General features: G+C 43.5%; 1 protein-coding gene across 7 annotated transcripts in view; it reads right to left on the reverse strand.

Annotated features, from left to right (window-relative positions):
- Window positions 1-25,615, reverse strand: part of RELN (reelin) — a 554,313-nt gene that overhangs the window by 280,427 nt on the left and 248,271 nt on the right. For 6 of the 7 annotated variants that reach the window (XM_053252916.1, XM_053252914.1, XM_053252913.1 and 3 more), the window contains one exon: window positions 23,888-23,939. In XM_053252916.1, the coding sequence (XP_053108891.1) occupies window positions 23,888-23,939 (52 nt within the window). Of the gene's footprint in view, window positions 1-7,469; window positions 7,547-23,887; window positions 23,940-25,615 lie in introns of those variants that run through there. The other variant, XM_053252917.1, reaches the window with a different exon arrangement.

The following is a 25,615-nucleotide window of genomic DNA, read 5'->3' on the forward strand; positions in this document are numbered from 1 at the left end:
TGCCTGATGCACTTTCCCCTACCCTCCTAGAGAGGACTTGTCTCACTTGAAGCTGGAAAATTGCTCAAATCAGGAGCCAGGAGTGTGACAATGAGTTGAGGAGATGGGAGGGGAATAATAAAGAGTAAGTCATCACCCTGCCAGTAGGGTCGTGCCAGGAGGGCACCCTCCTTTGGGGCCCAAGGACATTTGTCCTACCTTATTCAATTATAGCTATGCCTCTGCTATATGTCAGTCACCCCATATACACAGTTCACAAATATGTGTATTTTGAAAATCATAATTGGGTTTAGAAGTATTCAACTATGTGATTGTGAAATGGTGCTCTAAATAGAGAAATCAAGCATTTCCCCACTTAACTTTTTTCACTTACTTAGAAACCTAAAAATATATCTCGAGAGAAAAAAATCTGTAATCACACCTTTTTATTTCTTCCCCTAGTTTTATCATATTTTAAAAAGAAATGGTTAATGATGTTAAAAATAAATGTTCAACTCTTAAAAACATGTACAATATGCTCCAACGTGTTTGTGTGAATACAAAGGCAACAGGGATGTGATTAATTAATGTCGCACAAACAAGGGCATGCTGCATTCCCAATTATGCTCTTCAAAATGAATTCACTAGCAACTGTCATGAGTTTATTTTTACTGGCACTGCTGTTTTCTCTTAACAATATTAAAAACAAATGAAGGAAGAAAAACATGTATATGCCATCATCACAGCCAGATATACTAAATGACATCTGTTGCCATTTTCTACATTTCTGGTGCACAGAAATTCTGTAATCATTTATCATTCCAGCAACATTCAGCTTTTAACTAGTTGATTTTAAATAGAATAAAGGCCTCTGTTATAAGGAAGGTTCCTTGATGCTGCCTTTTAAAGCTGGACTAACCAACAGCAGGTCTGTTTTCCTGAATATTGTTCAAGACAGCCTGAGGTAGGGATCAAGATGACTGCTTGAGACTGCTTGCATGACCAGCGTGAAAAATCTGCTTGGATTTTCATCATCTTGAATAATCTGGTATTATAATCTGGTCTCATAAGAACAGCCCTGATGGATCAGGCCCAAGGCTTATCTAGTCCCGTATCTTGTTTCACACAGTGGCCCACCAGCTGCCTCTGGAGAGCCCACAGGCAAGAGGTGAGGGCATGTCCTCTCTCCTGTTGTTGCTCCCCTGCAACTGGTATTGAGAGGCATCATGCCTCTGAGGCTGGAGGTGGCCCACAGACACCAGACTAGTAGCCATTGATAGACCTGTCCTCTAAGAATTTGTCTAAACCCCTTTTAAAGCCATCTAGGGTGGTGGCCATCACCACATCCAATGGCAAGGTATTCCATAGATTAATTATGTGCTGCGTAAAAAAGTACTTCCTTTTGTCGGTTCTAAATTTCCCGACCTTCATGGGATGACCCCTGATTCTAGTGTTGTGAGAGTGGGAGAAAAATTTCTCTTTGTCCACTCTTTCCACTCCATGCATAATTTTATATATCTTGATCATGTCTCCCCTTAGTTGCCTCTTTTCCAAAGTAAAGAGCCCCATATGCTGTAGCCTTGCCTCATAAGGAAGGTGCTCCATGCCCTTGATCATCTTGGTTGCCCTCTTTCTGAAATATTTCCAGTTCTACAATATCCTACTTAAACTACAGTGACCAAAACTCCAGATGTGGCCGCATCATAGATTTGTACAAGGGCATGATAATAGCATTTTTATTTTCAATCCCCTTCCTCATGATCCCTAGCATGGAATTGGCCTTTTTCACAGCTGCTGCACACTTAGTTGACACTTTCCAAAAGCTGTCCTCTACAACCCCAAGATCTCTCCCCTGGTCAGTCACCGACAGCTCAGATCCCATCAGCGCATATTTGAAGTTGGGGTTGTTTTGCCCCAATATACATCACTTTACATTTGCTTACATTGAACTGCATTTGCCATTTTGTCACCCACTCCCCCAGTTTAGAGAGCTCCTCACAATTTTCTGTGGATTTCACAACTCTAAATAGTTTAGTGTAATCTGCAAATTTGGCCACTTTGCTACTTACCCCAACTTCTAGATCATTTATGTACAAATTAAAGAGCACTGGTCCCAGTACAAATCCCTGGGGGACCCCACTTCCTATTGCCTCCATTGGGAAAACTGTCAATTTATTCCCACCCTCTGTTTCCTGTCCTTCAACCATTTACCAATTCACACATGAACCCGTCTGCTTATCCCATAAACTGCTAAGTTTACTCAAGAGCCTTTGGTGGAGAATTTTGTCAAAAGCTTTTTGGAAGTCCAGGTATACTATATCAACCTGATCACCTTTATCCACATGCCTGTTGACACTCTCAAATAAATCCAAAAGGTTGGTGAGGCAAGACTTGTCCTTGCAAAAGCCATGCTGGTTCTCCTTAAGCAAGGCCTGTTCTTCTACATGTTTAGAAATTTTGTCTTTAAGTATGCTCTACATCAATTTACCTGGCACCGAAGTTAAGCTGACCGGCCTATAATTTCCCAGACCCCCCCGGATCCCTTTTTGAAAATCGGAGTTACATTGGCTATTTTCCATTCCTCTGGTACAGAGCCTGATTGTAGGGACAAGTTACATATTTTTGCTAGGAGATTAGTAATTTCATATTTGAGTTCCTTCAGAACTCTTGGGTAGATGCCATCGGGCCCTGGTGATTTGTTAATTTTTAGTTTTTCCAAGACAAATTGTCATCTCAATTTGGCCCAGTTTCTAAGCCTCTAATCCTGAGAAGCTCAATTCTGGAGAGGGTTTATGATCAGTATTATCCGTCGTGAAGACAGAGGCAAAGAACTCAATCAGCTTCTCTGCAATCTCCTTATCCTCCTTAATAATCCCTTTCACACCCTCATCATCTAAGGGGCCAACTGCCTCCCTGGCAGCTTTGATTGATTGATTGATTGATTGATTGATTAAGTGCCATCAAGTCAAACTCTTAGAGACCACATAGATAGATTCTCTCCAGGATGATCTGTCCTCAACTTGGCCTTTAAGGTCTCTCAGTGGTGCATTCATTGCTGTTGTAATCAAGTCCATCCACCTTGCTGCTGGTCATCCTCTTCTCTTTTCTTCAACTTTCCCTAGCATTATGGACTTCCCAAGGGATCTGGATCTTCACATAATGTGTCCGAAGTATGATAGTTTGAGCCTGGTCATTTGTGCCTTGAGTGAAAATTCTGGATTAATTTGTTCTATGATCCATTTGTTTGTTTTCCTGGCTGTCCATGGTATCCTCAAAAGTCTTCTCCAGAGCCAAAGTACAAAAGCATCAATGCTTTTTCTATCTTGCTTCTTCAAAGTCCAGCTTTCTCATCCATAGAGTGTTATGGGAAAAACCATTGTCCAAACAATTCTAATCTTTGTAGGTGTAGATATGTCATGGCATCTAAATATCTTTTCCAAGCCCTTCATTGCAATCCTACCAAGTGCTAGTCTGCGGCGTATTTCTTGCACCATATTTCTTGGGGCATATTTCTTGATTATTTCTTGGTGTATATCGCTTTTCTACTTCTGCCATATTTAAAGAAGTTTTTGTTACTTGCCTTGACACTTCTAGCTATATGTTCCTCAAACACTCTTTTTGCATCCCTTATTGTCTCCTTGTATTTCTTTTGCCAGAGTTTATGTTCCTTCCTATTCTCTTCATTTGGGCAGGACTTCCATTTTCTGAAGAAAGTCTTCTTCCCTTTTTTAGCTTCCCTGACTCTACTTGTTAGTCATGCTGGCCTCCTCCTGAACTTGGTGGTACCTTTCCTCCTTCTTGGAATACATTCCAACTGAGCTTCTAGTATTGTGATTTTAAATAAGTCCCATGCTTCCTGGAGTGATTGGCATTGGAGTCCCCCAGACTTTTGGTGGTGGGAGAATTAAATGTTCACTTCAGGACCAATTTGTCAGGAGTTCATAGTGGCTATGGCAGGTGTGGGCCTATCCCAAGCAGTCTTGAGGCAGATGCAAGTTACTGGTCACCCACTTTATCTGCTCTTTTACTTTGATCAGGGCGGTGTTCCATGGGTGGGGACTCCTGTGATTTTCCTACTGTCATGGACGGACCACCATCTGGATAAGGTTGGATGTACAACCACATCCCACCTCCACAGGGGTGGAGGACCTATTAGGATGGTCCACCCAAGAAGGTTATTGGATGCAATAGATTCCAAGAAGCTTTGGAATAATTTAGTGTTGGCTCTGCCAGTGATCCTGTTGATGCCCTGGTGAATGGCAAAGTCACCAGGGCAGTAGACATGATTACTCCTAAATGTCATCTCTGACCTGCTTCAAAATTGGCACCTTGGTATATGGAAGAACTATGGGGCTGAAGTGGCAAGACAGATTGGAATGTAAGTGGTGAAAGATTAGACTCAAATCTGACAGATTACAACATAGAGCACATTTGGAGATCTTTGCTCAGGCGATATGTGTGGCAGAGTGATTATTTTCTGCCTGTATTGCATATGTCTTGGGGAAAACTGATTATCTAGACCACAGTTTCTTAACCTTGGGCCCCCAGATGTTTTTGGACTACAACTCCCATCATCCTCATCCACAAAGGCCATATCTGGGGATGATGGGCGTTGTAGTCCAACAACATCTGGGGGCCCAAAATTAAGAAACCCTGATCTAGACCCATTTCAAACAGACTTTCAGGCGGGATATGGGATGGAGACTGCTTTGGTTGGACTGATGGATGATCTCCAATTAGGAATTGACAGAAGGAGTGTGATTCTGTTGGTCCTTTTAGATCTCTCGGAGGCTTTTGATATACTATCAACCATAGTATCTTCTGGACATCTGAGGGGGTTGGGGGTTGGAGGCACTGCTTGGCATTGGCTCCCCTCCTACCTCTCAGGCAGAATCCTGATGGTGTTACTTGGAGACTGTTGCTCTTCAAAATCTGAACTATTATATGGTGTCCTCCAGGGCTCCATATTGTCTCCAGTGCTTTTTAACAACTACATGAAAGCGCTGGGAGAGACCATCAGGAGATTTGGTGCAGAGTGTTATCCCTCCTGATCCTAGCGCTCCTCCTCCGGGTAGCTCAAATTTTGTACCCAGGCTAAAACAGGTAGGAGGACATGATCCTACTTCATGCCCTGATTGTGTGGGTGCTTGGGCTGCTGGCAGCTCCTTTCGGATGGGCAGCAGCCATACTAACCATGGGGCCAGAGGGAAAGAATGGTGCAGCAGCCAGGAAATATCCCAATGTACTGTGCTGCTCGATGTATCCGGCGGCTGGACTTCCTCCCCCGCACCTCTCCGTCACATCTCTCATGTCCAACTGCTCATACAGGCGCATGGGTAGTGGAGCCTTCTTCAGGCCCTGGATCATGTGGGGGAAGGTAGGTAGGAACCTTCTGCTAATCCTCCCCAGCCCCTACGGTCATCTGAATAACCTTACTATATACTTACAGTTACAGGTGCCTGAATGCCAAGAAAAAGCTTTGACATATTTTCCTGACTATGTAAACTGGATCCCAGTTCCATTTCCAGTAAAGATAATAGTCTGGCAGAGAGAGAAGGCTCCAGTCACCTACATGTGCCTGAAGCTTCAGGGCAACCAACTATTCTGCTTTGGAATCTCAATGAACTGACTTTGGGTCTAGTTCAATGCTGAAAATTGGTTATTCTGCCATCCTAGTTTCTTGCTCTATTAAAAATAGTACAAGCTGAATGCACCATTAAATAAGAATAGGAAGGACATACAACCTTCAATGAATAACATTCATTTTAATTATAATGATTATTCAGGCAAGCGTGGAATTAAATGATGTGAAGTTAAACCACACAGGGAGGCTTCTTAAAAGAGGTTGCATACATAGTTTATTCTTAACACAGCTAACTGTATGACATTTACACTCCTAGGTGCTTGAATGCCTTTGGGATGACAGACATGGGCACTTAATTAGACACTCATTGGTAGGTGCCTGAGGGAATAGCCTTTGACTGTGCCGTGTTTATGGAAAGCAGATATACTACCAGCAGTCCTCTGTATCAAATGGGAACCTGTGTTTTACCCAGATAAGCAGGATGTCATCTGTGAAGAGAGCAATTTTATGTTCATTACCACAGGCTGCGATGCCCTAAACCTCTGGAGAGGTTTCTCTTGAGAGTCACTGCAAGTGATTCAATGAACTGAGCAAACAAAAAGCAGGCTTTGTACTGCTCTTCAATGGAAATAAATCTTGGACCAGGGACTGTACAAATATGAGAATACATAGGTTAAAATGCAGAACTTACCAACCAGGCTGCTCAAACATGCAGCAATAAACAAACTATGGCCAAAACAAAACAAAAACCCAAAGTGACAATGTCATCTCTGCATATATGGATAGGTGGTGGCTGTTTCTGTTCATTCAGTTAGTTCAGTGACTAATTAATATTATGTTTCTCTCACCACTTTGGTTATCATGAATTAATACATTTCCAGTGAATTAAAACTACAATTTCTTATCCTTATTTACTTCTATTTATGCAGTAGCTTAGTGAACACAACAGAAAATATGCAGAGCACCTATTTGTCAATTAAGTCAATGTGATAATCTTAGCACTATAGCTCAAATGGACAAATATTCTTTCTAAGTCCCATTCTAAGCAATTATGTGCTGAAGCACTAAGCTTTTATAGAAGCTTGTTAGTCATTTATAGATACACTAAAATACTGTTTTATGCTCCCCTAGCACATTAACAATTAATGCCATGTATTCTTTTACACACAGGCATCAATCCTTAAAATTCTGCATTATAAACTGGATTTTGCTTTCAGCTGAAATATTCATGCCAATGGGACTTAGAAAGAATATGTCCAAGATAGATTTCCATTGGCTATACACTGAATATTTCACACATCTGTAAAATAAATCAAATGCCCTGAAAATCAGATTTGTCAAAATATCAAAAATTTACTACCGTCTGTTGTTGAGATATCAGATTAGTTTTCTTTTAAAAGCAGCAACATATTGGGGGTTTCACCTCCACACCATAAAATACTAAATGTGAAATGTGTTTAACGTGGCTAAACTGTACAATTAAAGAACAATCTCATCCTGCTAAGTACCAATGTAAAAAATCTGAGCCAAACAATTAATGTATGCCTAGGGTTTTTTCCATGTGAAACTTACTTGTAGGCTTTCCTACCACTGCCATAGTCCTGTTTCCTTATTCTTGCTAAGTAACCAGAACCAGCCCTCTCTCCCTGCAGAAGCCCTCATGGCACTTCACACTAATTGTGTGAAGCACCTCATTATCAGCATACCCTTTCTCTTGCTCATATGCAAATAATATCACACACTCCCAATCACGCAGAAACTTGCATTCACATACTCATGCATGTGCATTCTGCTGGCTCAGAAACATTTTTCAACATATATACCTTCTAGAATCACCTCATACATTCATACAATATCAACAAAGCTTCTGTTTTTCCTATTTGTCTGTTTTTGGTCTTTCACATACCCCGGTTAGTGTTTTCCAGGAGAAACTGAGTCCCAGATTTTGCTCGAGTAAACTGAACCCAGTTGCAAAGGAACATGTTTTTTGGGGGGGCGGCGGGGGGGGGGGGAGGTACAGCAGAGCAAAAAGTATTATGGCTTTACCCTGTTATTTCTAATTAGGTCAGGATTCAGAAAGGGTTCTTATACTCCTTTAATTGAGGATTTACGGCTCTCTCTCGGCTTTGGAAAGGAAAAGGAAAGGAGAAGAGAATCAGGAAGCACCTCTCCTCTTTATGATTGGCTGACTGATGCTCAGCCACATTTCCCTTGCTGTTGAGCCTGTCAGTCATACTGAGGGAGGGATGGGCTGATCCTGAGCATTAGACACTCAGTCAAGAGGGGAAGTAGAGGAAGGGATGCTGACACTCCTCCCCCATCTCCTGGAAAGGATGTGTTTGAAGCCAAGAGGAGTCCCCTGATCAGAAGCCAGTAGCATGCCAGTGAGTTAGTAAGGAGAGAGTGAAGAGTGAACTTTTGTCCAGCTGGCAGGCCACCTCCCTCAGAAGCCCAAGGACATTCCCCCCACCCTTCTTCAATTGTTGCTATGCCCCCTTTTTTTCTAAATATCTATTGCTCAAATAGCTAGAGCAATTTTAACAAAAATGCTATTCTAATATAATATTCCAATGATGATTAAAAATATGTTTATAATAAAATCTTCTGTTATTATTATAATATGCTGGAATTACCATCCCACCCACAATATGCAGGGTCAAATGAATACAATGTGTAGTTTTGTCCCAAGGATCAGCATTCCAAGTGGTAGGCCATGCACCAGGAGGTTCCCCAGATGGCAAGCTTTACTGCAGGGGGAAAATGGCTTGCGTTAACATGAGTTATGTCGAGAGCACATGCACCATCTTTATGTGCATGCCAGCCTACATAAGCATAATTCAGAGGAAATCGAGGCTGTTCACTTTGCTGTCACAGCCACCCCCACTGCCTTCTGCTTTCCCCTCATCTCCTCATCCTGCCTCTGCTGCCCAGCACCCACCCAGCCTCTCATGGGCTTGCCAAACCAAGAAGGTTGCCAACAGTCCCAGAAAGTGCAGGACGACCTGCATTTTCGGGAGGAAAATGTTTGTTCCATTCAGGCCAATATTACCCCCACATCTTGGTGGCAGGCGGGGTGGTATCCACCACCTCCAGCTGCTCCGTCCTCCTCCCTTCCCCCAGGCCAGAGACCCGGGCATGCATGGCCAGCTGCGGCACACATCACTGCTGCCAGCCACCTCCATAGTGATCCTTGCAGGAAAGAGAGAAGCTTGCTCAAATAGCCACAGTATCCTAGTCATATCCCGCCCCCCTCTGCTCTGAATATAATTCAGCAGCATTATTATTAATATAATTATATAATAACATATATGTCACTGATACTTAGGCTCTTGAGTACCATTGCCTACACCCCCCTCTCCCAGGCCCCAGCCCCCGCCCCCTCAGACAGCCTCCCCACCCACACCAGACTTGTCTCTCCCATTCAGGCAATGAAATGTTGGCAACCCTACAAAACCAGCCATGCAGCTCCTTTCTCTTGTGGGTGAATGAGAGAAGGAGGAACAATGTGCAGCCCTCATCATGTCGACCTGCCAGAAAACCAGGCGGTGGGGTGGAGCACAGTTTCTCTCTTGAGCAAGAAAGGGGCGGGGATACCTGAAGCCTCTCATCTCGCTGATCTGCTGGAGAGCCAGGCAGAGCACAGTTCTGCAAGGATTCCCCCTTCTGTTACTCAAGAGAGAAGATGCACTCCACCCTGCTGCCTGGGTTCCAGCAGGCCGACGTGACAAGAAATGAGCCTGACAGCTGAGTTTGACAGCTGTTGCCACCCCTTGAGTTAGGGTTTTTTTCTAACTCAAAGCACACTGAGGCTCTTCTAACGATCAAGTGAGAAGAGCCAAATCGGATTTGTGGGAAGAGCGGACTAAGCCTGCAGATGATCAGTAAGCCCTCCCTGGGCGGCCGCAGTGGCTGCCCACATGACTGCTGGCTCCATGACAGAGCCAGCGGGGGCTTGGGAGTTTGGGGGCCATGTAGCCCCCGGAAGCTCCAGCATGCCCTACACGAGCATGCAGGGCATGCTGGAGAGGCCCCCAAGCCAGGAGGCTGCTTTTTAGCCTCCCAGTTGGGGGTCTACTTGTGAGTTGCTGCAGCGCAGCAACACACCATTTTAAAAATTGGGTTTGTGGAGCACTCGTTCCACAAACCCAGTTTAAGGGCAGGGGCAATTCAGCAGGTTACGCACTTGTAAACTACCCGCTTGTACCCCGCTGTGAGCATGGTGGTTTACACGACCAGCGAAAATTGGGCTAGGCTCTCCTAGGTCGTGAGAATAGCCTCCCTGTGTTTTGTTGGACTATTCCCCTGTCTGCCTCTTGCACCTGCCCACATACCTACTCAACTTTTCCTGCTCTGCCTTGCCCTGCCTTCCTTACTCCACATCTTCACATTCTATTGCATATGTTCTCAACTGAACAAAGAAGCACCTTTTAAAAGTGGTGATTCACTTTAGTTAGCAGGGGGAGAGTAACTGGCCCTATCCATCTCCAGCACAGCATACCTCCAGTGGCTGTTGCTAGTGTCTATCTTATGTTTATTTTTTAGATTGTGAGCTCTTTGGGCAGAGGGAGCCATTTTATTTGTTTATATCTATGTAAACCACTTTGGGAACTTTTCTTGAAGAGTGGTATATAAATATTTCTTGTATTTGTATATGGATTGACCTGGGATTCCCCCCCTCCCCCAGCCTGCCTTTTCTGCCGGTCTCTACTCCCACCACAGCCCCATCATGCAAAGATATGGACAATGAGCTCTGGCAATAAGTGATATATCCAGCAGGGATTGTGGCCAGCCAAGTGCTCAGTAAAATGCCAAAATGACAGTGACTTATTACCAATTTATTCCTCAATGTCCAGATGTTTAGCTGTTTTTCAGTGTTGAATCCATGTCCCACATTTTGCTCTGAGATGTCAAACAAGTGGCTACTGCTGCTTAATGATTATAGAATCTCTACAGCATCGAGAAATCATGTTTTTCTTATGAAATTCAATATGAATACATTTATCTATATAGGAACTGGTAAACTCAGTCTTAGGGTTGAAATATTTGTTGAAGAAGATAAAGCATCTCCATTCTGAACCCCTCATATACGATGATTAAAAGAAAAGCCAACTCTAAAACTTGGGATTTAAAAAATCCATCTACAGGACCTTGTTAGGCTTTAGGTTGTGAAATAATTATTAGACTAACAGAGTACTTCCAGAGAAAGGGCTTTTTTGCATTACTTTCTTGGGTTTTCAAGTGCAGAGAATATAGTAAAATAGAAGTTCCCAGATGTTGATGAACTACAATTCCCATCATCACCAGCTACATTTATTGTGGCTGGGGATGATGGGAGTTGTAGTTCAACATCTGGATACTTGAGAATCCCTGTATTAAAATAGCAGGTTCTTAGCTTTTTAAAGATACAGTTCTAAAGGACTCATACTTCTAATACAAACCATCATTATAATAAAGCTGAAAGAAAACAATGCAAATTAAATATAAAGATCTTATAACTCATAAACAGATAACACAACAGTTCATCACGATCGCTTTTAGCAAATGTCTTAAGCCTCTGGATTTGCTATGCAACTGTAGCCTTTACAATGACCCCAGTTTCCTTTCCATCTGTTTCAATTGCTCATGAAAAGTAATAGAAACCATTAGGTCAATTATTCATTAACTTAACACAGGGCATGTCATGAGGGCCCTTTGGAGCCATTACAGTCTGTCATGTCAAGGATACATACACAAATTAATGAGTCCTGCTTACTTGCTAATAAGAGAAAGTCAATAGAAGGCATAGTATTCTATACAAGTGCAAAAGAGTGTTAGAGGACAAGGCAAAACAAATGGGCATTTCAGTTTGTGGAACTTTTTAATGTTATCAAACAAATTCATCTGGGTAGTTTCCAGATAGCAAGCTTTACACCATAAAAAGTAGTGTAAACTACGAAGTTTTGTGGTGCAGATTTAAAAGGACAGTTGAAATCTGTTGCCTCCTACAAAGGGCAAATACAGCTTTTTTTTTTTTTTTTTTTTTTGCAACATATGCGACATTATAGGACTGTAACACAGCAATACAATACAAAAGAAGGCATCGGAAATGTGAACAGCACCTTGCTTACAGCACAGGGACTGCGATGTCAAGACACAGGCAGTACGGAAGGACATTTAAGGGATACGTCCTGACACCGTGACAGACTCTAATGCCTAATTCAATTGTTATACTTTAGGGTGAATTGTTATTAATGCTTAAAGTTTTTTATCTGTCTACTTCGTATTGCTGGTCAGATATTGGAATAAAACTGAACGGAACTGTTTCAAAAATGTAAGATCATAAAACAGCAGCACATCTGAGAAAAATAAAGACTAGTTTTGCTCCTCAAATTATTTTTCATTTTTAAAATGTATAATTATAAAATGATACATTATAAATCAAATAGCAGCTTCAGATAATTCCCAACAGTTATGCAAAAAAAGCCAAGACACCTACTTTGATTCAAAGTAGTGCAAACAGAAATCCACTGGTGCAATGTCCACTTTTCTCCCCACCTCCCTTCTCCCCACAGCAGCCTCTTGAGTCCCTCAAAAAGCACTTAGGGAACCCTCCGGAATAGCATGGGATGCGGTGTGAGGGCTACAAGGGAGGGGAATAACTGGAAATCAGGTTGGACACCTTGATTGAGCAAGGGCCAGCAATGCTGGAAAATCTACCATTTCCAGCACTCTGCATCTGGCATGCAGCCATCTCAGTGTGCCAGGTAGCGGAAGAAATGGGGAAAGAGAAACCCCTCCAGGTATCACCAGAGCAGCAAGAAGGGTAAGGGCTTAGAGGAAAGCGTGGGTGGACAGGTGGGAGGCAGGGCTCAAGTTCCTCCACAGCTCAGATTAAATATCTAAGCTGGCAAAGAACCATTGGGGTCATAAACAGATTATGGTCAGGTTTCCCTTATCGGCTAGGTGCACTACCAAGATAGCCAGCTTTTAGGGTTGCCAGGTTGCAACCTGGAGAACCTGACATTACCTCATTAATAGGTATTAAGCTATTACTTACTACTACTACTATTATTTATATTCCCCTTTCAACAAAAGAGTTCTCAATGCAGTTTACATAGAAAAAGAATAATAATTTGAAGATGTTTCCTGTCCCCAAAGGGCTCACAGTCTAAAAAGAAAGACGAGGGTGAAGCCAGCAACAGCAATTAACACAGGACACTGTGCTGGGGTTAAATAGGGCCAGTTGCTCTTTCCCTGCTTAATATAAAGAGCATCACCACATTGAAAGGTGCCGAATTAATTAATTAATTAATTAATTAATTAATGCATGTATATACCACCCCAAACCAATGTCTCGGGGCGGTTCACAATTATAAAACAACAATACAAATAAATAAAACATTAAAATCAATTAAAACTCCAAAAGCTGCTTTACAATATTTAAATTACAAAAGTTAAAAGGCCTGGTTAAAAAGATGAGTCTTCAAAGATTAGCAGGGGTTAACAACACAAATGTTCACAAAGTTAACCAAGCAGCAGGAGACTGGGCCGTCAATGTGGCTCTGACCCATATCTCTCACTTGCTCTGGGATAATATTACAGGATGTACTTGCTATACATATGAGGGAATGGGATTTGTAGAAAGAGAAGGACAGAAATGGACAGGAAGCCTGTCAACTGCACAATTTTTGTGCAAAAAACAACAACAAAACCCTGCAGTTTTTTTTGGTGGGGGGGCGGGTTGGGGGTTGGGACCTATGTGTTGTTATGTTTGCTCACTACAGTTAAGTTGTCACACACTCCAGATTCTCAGAAATTAAAATGACTCTTTACATCTATAGAGCTCTTGTCTCTCCTAGAGCATTTCCCCTCTTCCCTGCTGTCTAGAAGTATACTCAGTTCAGTCATTAATCTATCATTATTGTGAGTCACCTTCCACAGATGGGCTATGAATGAGCATGTTCGGGAGAAGTTCAGGGACACAGCTATGGGGAGAACTCTGGCTTTGTGAGTGAGATGCAGAGACTACTTTGGCTAATGAACCATGCTAATATTTCATGGCAGCTGAGCTTTAAAACTCTCGTGTGATCCTCCTCAGCCCTAAACTGTGCAATTAAAAATTCTGGCTAAAAAGATCCCTAAGGTACTGCCTTTAAATATCTTAATTAGGAGTAATCCCATTGCACATTATAGTAACTCAAAACATTTAGCCCTGTTGAAATGTAGCAACGTTTGTGAAATAGCTGGAAATTATCTGGCACCAGGGCAGGTAATAAGCAACAGCAAAACATCCTTTCAGTTTTGTGTGAGGCAACACCAGCAATAATGTATAACAATTCATAATGAATGAACACGTCAAGTATCCTAGTTTGAATCTGAATGATATATCATAGGAGATACTTCTACTCTTCATGTACAATAATGTTTTTTTCAAGCATCAGTGAATGCATACTTAAGTCAACTGCCAAAAATAATTGTTCACTACTTCAATAAAATAACAACAAACTATCAGCAATTCTGGCTCTGCCAGAAGCCCTGCAGCAGAGAGAGAAATCCCCTGGCCCAGGAACCCTGTGTGTGGTAGTGGTGGTTGAGTGGGTGGGTATATAATAACATTTCAGCTTGTGATATAAGTATTCCTTGGATGAGACACGTTTAATGTCTGGAGATGGGGAGACAGGGGGCATATCCACTAATTATGGGGTGGCAATTCTGGTGGTGGCGGGGAAAACAAGATGTAATGTTGGCAGGTCAGCGGGCCATTACAGAGGAAGGGGGATTGGAAATCTAATAGCTGTTTCCCCTTCCACCTGTCCTGCCAGCTCTTTGACCTTGGGGAGCAGTGCCAACCACCTTTTAGGGGTGTGCATGGAACTGGCTGGCCCATTTCAGTTCAAGTCCAAACTGGACTTGAACCTGACCAGACCAGTTCAGTCCCGTCACCCCTCTAACCCCCCCCCCCGCCACCAGTCCGGTCTGGGTGTGTGTGTTGGGGGGTTATGAATCCCCCCCCAGAATTATTTTTATTTTTATCTTTTCTACTCTCCAGGGGCGTTCCTAGGGGCGGAACTCCTAGGAACCAAAATTTTATTTTATTTTTTAAAATAAAAATTTAAAAAAATGGCCACCATGCATGCGCAAATGGCTTCTGTGAGGCCCTGGGCCTTGCCAGGCCTTGCAGAGACCGTTTGCGCATGTGAGCAGCCACCATTTTACCCACCGGACCAATTTAGGAAGGCCTGAATGGGCTGAAAAATGGGCCAAAAAGGCCCGAGGGGGGCATTTTGAAGTCCGGCAAGGGGAGGGGGAATCTCCGCGGACCGCTCTGATGCCTCTAGGAACTCTCTCGGAGGGAAGAAAAGGTTTTTTTTTAAATTGGTTTAAAAATTGCGAGCTAATGGGGGGGGTTGTTCCCGGTCCAGATGGAATGGGGTTGGGGGGGTTCGGTTGAACCCCGAACCATTGAACCCCCAAACCAAACCCCCAAACCAGTTGCACATCCCTACCACCTTTTGCAGTAGTAGTAGTATGTTTATTGCGGTCACAGAGCAGATTAACAAACAATAACAATTAATAGCATTAATAAGAAAAATCAAGAATTTCAAAAGTTTACAAAATCACAAACTGTTCAAATTACTAATACAGTCTTTATGGAGCTTTGATGCCACAAAACAGAACTTTGCCTACCACCTTTGTAACCTTGCCTTGCTCCTTTGTAATGCCAGGTAAGCCCAGAACAAATCAGAAACCATCCATTATCTGATTCTGGATAAAGGTGCTGAACTGGTATTTATTACAGGAGGCTGGTGACCTGGTCTAGTCCCAGCTTCTCCTTCCAGGGTATTCTGTTGAGGAGCAGTGCGGGACCTTGGGCAGGGAGATGGAGTGGTTGTGGTCTACAAGAATAACCTCCCTTACCAGGAACCCTGTTGAAGTGCCAGACCATATCGAATGTGTGTACTTAAGTTTGGGAACCAGAGATAGATTGGGATTTCTGTTGGTGTACTGATTGCTCCGCTGCTCAACAGAGTCCCTAACTGAGCTGATGGACTTGGTCTCGGGCTTGGTGGAGTCCCCCAGGCTTGTGGTGGTAGGGGACTTCAATGTTCGTTTTGGGACCAATCTGACCAGGGCAGCCCAGGAGTTTATAGAGGCCATGAAAACTACGGGCCTATACCTAGTGGTCTTGGGATCTACACACATTGCTGATTACATGCTTGATTTGGTCTTTCACTCTGATCAGGGAGCTATTCCATGGGTGGGGACTCCTATGATTTCCCAATTGTCATGCACAGACCACTATCTGGTTAAAGTTGGACTCACCATCACTTCCCACCTTTGCAGGGGTGAGGGGCCTATTAGGATGGTCTGCCCAATAAGGTTATTGGATCCAATAGGATTTCAAGAAGCCTTGGAAGGATTTAGTGTTGGCTCTGCTGGTGATCCTGTTGATGCCCTTGTGGAGAACTAGAACAGCAAACTCACCAGGGCAATAGACATAATTGCTCCTAAGTGTATTCTCCAACCCGTTTCAAGACTGGCCCCTTGGTATACAAAATAACTATGGGGGCTGAATTGGCAAGGTTGGAGACTGGAGCGCAAATGGAGAAATACTTGACTCAAATCTGATAGATTGCAACATGGAGCACATTTAAATATCTATGCTCAGACAATATGTGCGGCAAAGAAGCGATTCTTTTCTGCCTGTATTACATCCACAAGTTCACATCCAGTGGAGTTTTTCAGGGTTGTGAAAGGGCTAGTATGTAGTGATGTGCACGGTCCGGAGAAGTCCGGACCGGCACCGAAGGGGGGCCTTGTTTTTAGGGCGGGGAGGGCTTGCTTAGCCCTCCCGCCTCCTTGCCCCCGCCAGCGCCCGTATTTAACAGTATAGGGGCGCTGGAAACCAGCCGCCCCCCCCGCCGCCGCCGCCCCCGCAGCGGCGAAAGAACTCCCCAAGCCAGCCAGCCCTCCCTCCCTCCCAGCTAGCTGCCCACCCGCACACCCACCCACCCGCTCGCTCACCCGCTCACTGGATAAGAAACGAGAGGAGCTCCGGCACAGAGCTCCTCTCGTTCGGAAGGCCTCCTGCAGAATGGCGGCTTGCGCGCGCGCACATGCGCGCGCCGCAAAGCACGCCGTTCTCCGGAGGCCCGGTCTACCCGCCGGGAAAGGGCTGGGTAGACCGGGCCTCCGATCGCTGAGTAGACCGGGCCTCCGATCGCCGGAGGCCCGGTCTACCCAGCGATCGGAGGCCCGGTCTACCCGGCCCTTTCCCGGCGGGTAGACCGGGCCTCCGGAGAACGGCGTGCTTTGCGGCGCGCGCATGTGCACGCGCGCAAGCCGCCATTCTGCAGGAGGCCTTCCGAACGAGAGGAGCTCTGTGCCGGAGCTCCTCTCGTTTCTTATCCAGTGAGCGGGTGAGCGAGCGGGTGGGTGGGTGTGCGGGCGGGCAGCTAGCTGGGAGGGAGGGAGGGCTGGCTGGCTTGGGGAGTTCTTTCGCCGTGGCGGCGGGGGGGGCAGCTGGTTTCCAGCGCCCCTATACTGTTAAATACGGGCGCTGGCGGGGGCAAGGAGGCAGGAGGGCTAATCAAGCCCTCCCGCCCTTAAAGGCATACCCCCCACCCGGACCCGAACCAGGCAGGGCCGGACCGGTCCGGCAGTTCGGCCATTCTTTGGAATGGCCGCCGGACTGGTTCGGGCACACCGCTACTAGTATGTTGAATCAGGAGTTGTTCAGGGTTGTGAAAGGGCTAGTATGTTGAATCCCATTCCTTGAATCAGAATCTGGAATCATCAATTACCCGCTTTGTTTAATGAATTCTTTGTGGGGGAAATCTCTCTTATTCCGGCTGACTTAGACTCAGTCTCCACAATTATTTCAGTGTCCTCTTGACCCTTGCCCGAAACAGCTTATACTATCTGGTAGTAGCGTTGTTGTAGCAGGCCTGGTAGAAATTATAAATTCTTCTCTGAGGGAAGGCAGGATGCCTCCTTGTTTAAAGGAGGCAATTATTAGGCCACTTCTGAACAAACCTACCTTGGAACCCTCAAAGTTCCACAATTACAGGCCTGTCTCCAACCTTCTGTGGCTGGGCCTTCTGTGGCTGGAAACTGATTATCTAGAACCATGTCATACTGGTTCTTGGGCAGATTATGGGGTGGAGACTGCCTTGGTCAGCCTGATGGATGATCTCCAGTTGGGAATTGACAGAGGAAGTGAGACTCTGTTAGTCCTTTTGAACCTCTTGGCGGCTTCCGATACTATCGACCATAGTATTCTTCTGGAGCATCTGAGGGGGTTGGGAGTGGGAAGCACTGCTTTGTGGGGGGTTCCACTCCTATTTCTTAGGGAAGTTTCAGATGGTGTCGGTTGGAGACTGTTGTTCTTCAAAATCTGAACTTTTGCATGGTGTCCCTCAGGGGTCCATATTGTCTCTGATGTTATTTAGCATCTACATGAAACCGCTGGAAGAGATCATCAGGAGATTTGGTGCAGGGTGCTAGCAGTATGCTGATGGCACCCAAATCTATTTCTCCATGTCAGCATCATAGGGAGAGGTTATAACCTCCCTAAATGCCTGCTTGGATGCGGTGATGGGCTGGATGAGGGAATAACAAACTGAGACTGAATCCAGATCAGATGGAGGTACTCAATGTGTGGGGTCAGAACTTGGAAGATGAGTTTGATCTGTCTGTTCTGGCTGCCTGTTCACACTTCCCCAGAAGGAACAGGTATGCAGTCTGGTGATGCTTCTGGATCCGAGCTTCTCCCTGATGTCCCAGGTTGAGGCAGTGGCCGGAAGTGCCTTCTATCAGCTTCGGCTGATATGCTAGGTGGGTCTGTTTCTTGAGATGAACGACCTCAGAACAGTGGTACATCTGCTGGTAACCGCCAGACTGGATTACTGCAATGCACTCTATGTGGAACTGCCCTTGTGTGCAGTTCAAAAACTACAGCTGGTTCAGAATGCGGCAGCCAGGTTGGTCTCTAGGTCATCTTGGAGAGACCATTTTACTCCTGTATTGAAAGAGCTACACTGGCTGCTGATAAGTTTCTGGGCAAAATTCAAGGTCCTGGTTATAACCTATAAAGCCCTAAACATCTTGGGCCCTGGGTATTTAAGAGAACATCTTCTTCATCATGAACCCCACTGCCCATTGAGATAATCAGGAGAGGTCCATCTGCAGTTGCCACCAGCTTGTCTGCTGACTACTCGGGGACAGGACTTCTCCCCTGCTGCCCCAAAGCTTTGGAACATGCTCCCTGCTGAAATAATAGCCTCCCCATCCTGACATTTAAAAAGTCTTTAAAGATGCACCTGTCCACCCAGGCTTTTAATTAAATATTGTTTTAATAGTTTTAACATTGTTTTAAAATATTGTTTTTAAGATTTTAAATTGCTGCAATGTTACAACTTTTCTGTTGTCATTTATTTTGTTTTAACTAATCTTTTAACTTTTTCTGGTGTCATTTATTTTGCTTTGTTGTGAACCGCCCAGAGATGTAGGTTTTGGGTGGTATACAAATATGTTAAATAAATAAACAATAAAAATTTTGGACACTTGCTGTCTTTAGCAGAGCCCAGGAGCAATTGAATATGTGATACTACTTGAAACTTCATTTAATAAAATTGTCTCAGGGAAATTATCCTTTCATATACATGATCTAAGAAGCTTTGGGATTTAGCATGAAATCTGGGCTATTTTTGCTTAAATCCTTAGACATTATCCATTATCCATTCCTCTAACTCAAATTACTCTATTCACGCCTCATGTTTTGGCAGCAGAAGAGAGCTGGATGAAAGATTCATTTTCTAGGGTTTTTTCCAGTGTACAGTTTGTTACTATATAATGTAAAGAGTACTAAGTTCTTGACAAATACTTTAAAACAAGCAGAAGCTAGGGTTAGGGCTCAAACACTCAATGAGCAACCATGCACAAGGTATCTATTGCTGGACTTTACAGCTTCAGACTATAGGTGGGAGGTGGAGAATTTCCCCCTCACGTTAAAAAAAAAATATATCCTGGGGGAAAATTAGTTTAATTTCCCATAACACATTGATATCTTCATTTTTGGGGTAGTGGCCATCTCCTGAACCCTCCCTTGGATTCATATTACAGTAGTTTTTCACTGCCTCAAAGTGATCATTTATTTCTTCACCCTCAACCTCACTTATGAGTGGGTAGTATGTGTGTCCTGTGAGGTCCCCCACAGCACTTTTGCCTTGTCTGCATCTAGCCTCAGTTTGTTTGCTCTCATCCAGATCAAGACTGCCTCCAGGCTTTGGCTCAGGGTTTCCTGAACTGCCTTCCTAGGATTTGATGGCTGAAACATGACATAAGGCTGAGCAGCACAGCATGTAAAGCATACTGATGATACTTCAGTCCAAAGTGCCGAATGGCCTCACCTAGAAGTTTCATGTAGATATCAAAAAGCATGGGGGACAGGATGGATCCCTGTGGGACCCCATATGCCAATGCTTATGTGGTGGAGCAATAATCCCCCAGCATGTCTTCTGGCTGGGAGTTGACCCCCTAGGTAGGACTTGAGCCACCACAAAATAGTGCCTCTCAACCCTAATCCTGAGAATCTTACCAGAAGGATAGCATGGTCAATGGCATGAGAGATCCAGGAAAACCAAAAGTGTTGCACTTCTCCAGTCTCTCTCTCCATGTAGGTCATCCACTAGGACAACTAAGGCAGTTTCTGTCCTGTGTCCAGTCCTGAACTCAGATTGAAATGGATTCAAATAATCAGTCTCATTCAGGATTACTTGGAGTTCAATCATCACCACCCACTCCAGTACTCACCCAAGAATGGCAAGTTGGAGACTTTTAGATCACCCGGGTCTAAAAAGATTTTTTTCCTCAGAGCGGATCAGAGTCCACACCTTCTCTAAGGGAGGCATTCACTAGCTCCAATACCTAAACACCCAGTCCTCTGGACAGATACAATTCACCAGTATGAACAAGGATCTATTAAGCAACTGGAGGCCTCAGAGCTTGAAGTAACCTGTCCACATCCTCTGTGAAGACCTGACTAGAAAGAACACAGAGTACATCAATCTTTGAACCTGATAACGTTGTGGAATCCACGTTGGTACATATGCAAGCAATTTTATCAGCAAAACATTTCACAAATTGGTCATAATGGGCAACTGATGTCTAAACTCCACACTCCCTAAGCTGGATCTCAGTAAGACCTTTACCAACTTAAATGGAAAACACTGTAAAGATGAAATGGTGGTGGTGAAATAAACTTGCTTTGCCACCACCACCGAGTAAGTCTGAACATGAGATCTAACCCTTGTTCAGCTTTGCAAGTCTTCCTCCACTGGTAATGTCATAGAATTACTTGTTCAAGCGGTAAAAAAAAGTCTGATGAAAAACTTAGAGAAAAATACAAATGTAAAACACATTTCTGGAATCCTTTGGTATGCGGATATAATGCAAAGTAGAAAAAGTCCACCTAGTGTCAATCTAATTGGTAGTTTTCATTTTCAGCAAGTATCTCCACAGTTTAATCACAACCCTACTGAGATATAAAGTAGTGACCAGTCTCCCCACCTCCCCAAGTGTTAACCAGAAGTGAACCCTTGTCTTGACTGACAGGCTGGTGACCTACAGAGATTGCCCAATCAGTCCACAAGAGGTGGGTGGGATCTAGAGAGCTGTTGCTGGGAACAAGAAAGCAAGTTCTGTGCTGGAGGAGCAAGGGGACATGTGGCAATGGAGTTTGCTGCAACAGGATGACTGCATATCTTGGAAAACAGAACTGCAGGGGCTTGATTCTTAACAGGAGTCTGGTGAGTTTAAGGAAAGGAAGCCTGGGTTTTGGCTTTGGGAAGATTAATTTAGGGGAATGTTTGTTTTGTCAGACTTTGCGTTAGAAACTTGTATTTCTTTGTGTGTGTGCTTTGTATATCCCTGATACTGTTCTAGTATTGTTTATCTGTAATATAATTAAAATAAGAAACACTAACCTATGCCCAACCCACCTAGGGTAAACATCTAAGCGTGCCTAAATGCAACCTAAAACTGAAGCCTAAGACACCTACAGTATTAAGTGTTTTTACAGTAAATGTATCTAAAACTAGAAGCCTTAGATCGCAGCAATCTGTAGTAACTGAATAAAACTTTTTTTTCTTTTCTTTTTGCAAGCCTCTCAGAGTTGGTTTTTAACTCAGGAAATGGGGGGCAAACAGGGGAATTTCTCTGGTGCAAAAGTGCCCTCAAGTGCTCAGTAGCTATCAGTTTGTTTTTTTCTCATCCTGTGTAGGAATACACATGGAAGGTTTTTTTTGTATTTGCCCAATACCCAGTTACAGAGGGACCTTGGATTAAAGCACCTAATCCAGTGGTCCAGTTCTCTGCAAGCTTTAGGGTGCTTGGTGGCAGCATTTTAAATCTACTGGAAATACAGAAGTGTTTTATGAGCCACCTACTGGAAATACAGAAGTGTTTTATGACCCACCCAGGCAGCTCAGCTGGGATAACTTGGCATTTTCTTTCCCTCATGTGAGCTAGCTCTGAGACAAAGGCTCTAATCTGTCACATATATCCTGCTAGAAGAATTACTTATTAAATCATGAGAATTTAATTTGGAAATACATTTCTAGAATTCCACAAACAGTCAGCATTGCATCTTTGGTCTTATTGAGTTATCTGTACTGTAAAGCAGTTTCTTTCCACATACAGTTAACTGAATGGTGCCTTCAAAAATTAATATTTTTCAGTGTCTGTCAAAGATCACACCATCACTTGGCTTTTTTGGTCAACATTCTTACAAATATGCAATCATTGTAAAAAAGCTTCCAGATTGATTTTTCTAGCTGTATTGTTGGTGTGGCAGAATGAACATTTGTAAAAATGATTCATTATAAAATTATTATATTCATTACTACAGTAATATATGACTGAAGCAATTATATATTAATTGAACACATGGAGAAAGATTAAAAAATGAGCTAAACAGAGTGATATGAAAAAAAGTTAGCAACTTTTTTAATCAATCAGAGGAAGCAGAAATTCCTGTTCCTATAGGAAGTCAGGCTTTTAGTTTATAGTTTTAAAGTTCTGAGTTTTATTTATTTTATGTATTTATTTATTTATTCGATTTCTATACCACCCTTCTAAAAATGGCTCAGGGCGGTTTACACATAGAAATAATAAATAAATAAGATGGATCCCTGTCCCCAAAGAGCTCACAATCTAAAAGAAACATAAGATAGACACCAGCAACAGCCACTGGAAGTACTGTGCTGGGGGTGGATAGGGCCAGTTACTCTCCCCCTGCTAAATAATGAGTATCACCATGTTAAAAGGTGCCTCTTTGCCAAGTTAGCAGGGGCTAACTTTAGAGGTTTTTATCTGTATTTTAAACTGTTTTAATTGTGTTAATGTTTTAACTGTGTGTTTTTAGATTGTGAACCATCCAGGGACTTGCGTATGGGGTGGTATAAAAATGTGCTAAACAAACAAACATTTCAGCCAGCACTGACATCACAGAGTGCCACCTTCAGGCCGTTGCTTAGAGCCCACTGCCCTGGAGAGGCTCACTTCTGATGCCTGCCCTGTCCTTCGGTTCCCCCACTCTGGGAAGACTGGCTGAACTGGTTATGGTTGGTTGTCCCACCTCTTTTTAACTGGCAAGCAGGCATTGCATTGCTTGGATTGGTCCTCTCTTACCCACCTCATCTCTACCACTTCTTCCTCTCCCTCTTTGTGGAGACAAGTGGCTGTACTTCCTCCTCCTTGGGAATAACTCAAAAGGAAGAAATTGAGAAAGGAAGAGAGGAAAGGCAGGGAAATTATGAATTAAGTGGAGGGGGGCTCACTCAGCCATCCACCATCATGTGGCATCCCTTCCTCCTCATAGAAGGGAGTGCCATGAAATTGAGGTGGGTGGGTGAGAAGGCCTTCCTCCCCTCGGGTGGGTGGCAGGCAGACATAGGCAAGAGCACTGCTGTGACAGGCAGCTCTCACATGGCTGCTTGCTTACTTGCTGGGCATGTATCAGCACTGAGCAAGTACCAGAGCCATCAAGGCCAGAGCATCAGTGCTCTTGCCTGCACCTGCCCAAGGAGGAGGAGGGCCTGCTGTGGGGGACTGGTCCATGAGGGAGCCCCCCCAGGAAGCCCCCCCACCGCCAAGACCCCATTGAACCCAGAGATAGAACTGGTTCCATTATACCTGTTTCCAGTATATGTGAATGAATTACTATGCAGCAATTAATTGCTAATTTTGGGTGATATACATTGTAAAAAACCAATTTATAAATTTGAGTAGCGTTTTTCATATCTAAAATATACATATCTTTAAAGTTGCTGGACATAAACTTACCAATCGAAAACTGAAGCACAGAAGCTGTGGTTGTATTGAGGCCATTTGTAATCTACAGAAGAAGAAAATGAAAACATGGATTTATTAATGGATGTATAAAGCAACATGAGTCTGTTTAACTCTTAAGACTTATAAACTACAGACTTTTAGAGTTATTACACCATGCCCAGCTATCTCCCATTTTTTGCTTTGCTTAATCAGCCAGCCTGATGAACAGTTCTGAAAGAACTTGGAAGTTTGCTAGTCTGGTTGGACCTAATAAATGTATTACAAGAATTATGGCTTTTGGATTTTTTTTTTAGTGAACCAACATAGCTTATCTACCATTTTAATGGATCTATTGTAGGGATGTGCACAAATCAGTTTTTCAGTTTGATCTGTACCCAAACCGAATCACCCCTGACTTGTTTTGGGTCCGGACCTGGGCCCCCGCCCATCACTCCAGATTCTCTTTGTACCCAAATTTTCCAAATCTGAATCGATTTGGGGCAAAAAAGGGGTTCTGGGGGCAAAAGAGTGGGGTAGGTGGTAGTGCCTAATGGGTAGAAGCTACCAACCAAATTTCAAAGAATCTGGGCAAAGGGGTGATTTTTAACAATTGTTTGAAGTTTACGCATCTTTAAGCTTTTTCTCGTGGGGATTAACAGGAATTTTAGCAGCCTTATAACTCCTCTTGGGGAGCACCAGGGTGTCCCAGAGTGGGTTGTGGTGGGTGGTAGTGCCCAATGGGTGCAAGGAAGCTACCACCCAGATTTCAAAGAAATTGGACAAAGGGGTGATTTTTAACAATTTTTAAAATTTGGCATGTCTTTGTGGCAGATTTGGGGCAGAAAAGGGGTCCCAGGAGCAGAAGAGTGGGGTGGGTGATAGTGTCCCAATGGGTGCCTGCTACCATCCAGATTTCAAAGAAATTGGTGAAATGGGTGGTTTTAATTTTTTTTTAAAGTTGGTGTATCTTTAAGCTTTTTTCTCATAGGGAATAATGGAGATTTCAGCAGCCCTGTAACTCCACTTGTGGGGCACCATAGTGGCCTAGAGTGGGTTGTGGTGTAGTGCACATAGGGTGACAACTACCCCCAAAACCACAAGCCCATGCAGTACTGGGCTTTGTTTTTTTTTTTTTAATGTTTGAGGTGTTCTGAGGGTAGATTCTTTGGTGGGAAATGCAGTGGATTCTTTCTAAGTCCATTCATCATTTTGCACCAAAGAAGATTATGAATGAACAACGAAGTTCATCAATTTAGAATCCACTGTCACTGCTCATCTTTCTTCATTCATAATCTTCTTTGGTGCAAAATGATGAATTAACTTAGAAAGATTCCACTCTTATTAACCAGCCAGCACTACTGGATACCTATATCTTCTTTCAATAGTGTTATCCCTGTTTTTATTATGCATAGTTAATAGAGTTAACAACTTTCATGGGAAAAGTTTACTATCTATTATCCCACAGGTAGAAGTGCAGTTGCTTTCTGAAATAGGCTTTGGCTCAATGAAAGACTGAAATATTTTTTAAAATCTTGATATTTTGCCCCACTTTCAGTTCTTCTGTATCTATAAGCTATTATGCCTTGGTACTTATGATAACAGGTGTACAAATATACTTTTATGATTCATCACTGAAGAACCAAACCAACTCTTGTCAATGGTAGTAAAGAACTGTTTGACCCCACCCACTCCCTGACAAAAGGAACATGAGGAGGACAACTAATATCAGCACATATGAGC

This window comes from Hemicordylus capensis, chromosome 5, assembly GCF_027244095.1.
Source record: "Hemicordylus capensis ecotype Gifberg chromosome 5, rHemCap1.1.pri, whole genome shotgun sequence".
NCBI lineage: Eukaryota > Metazoa > Chordata > Lepidosauria > Squamata > Cordylidae > Hemicordylus > Hemicordylus capensis.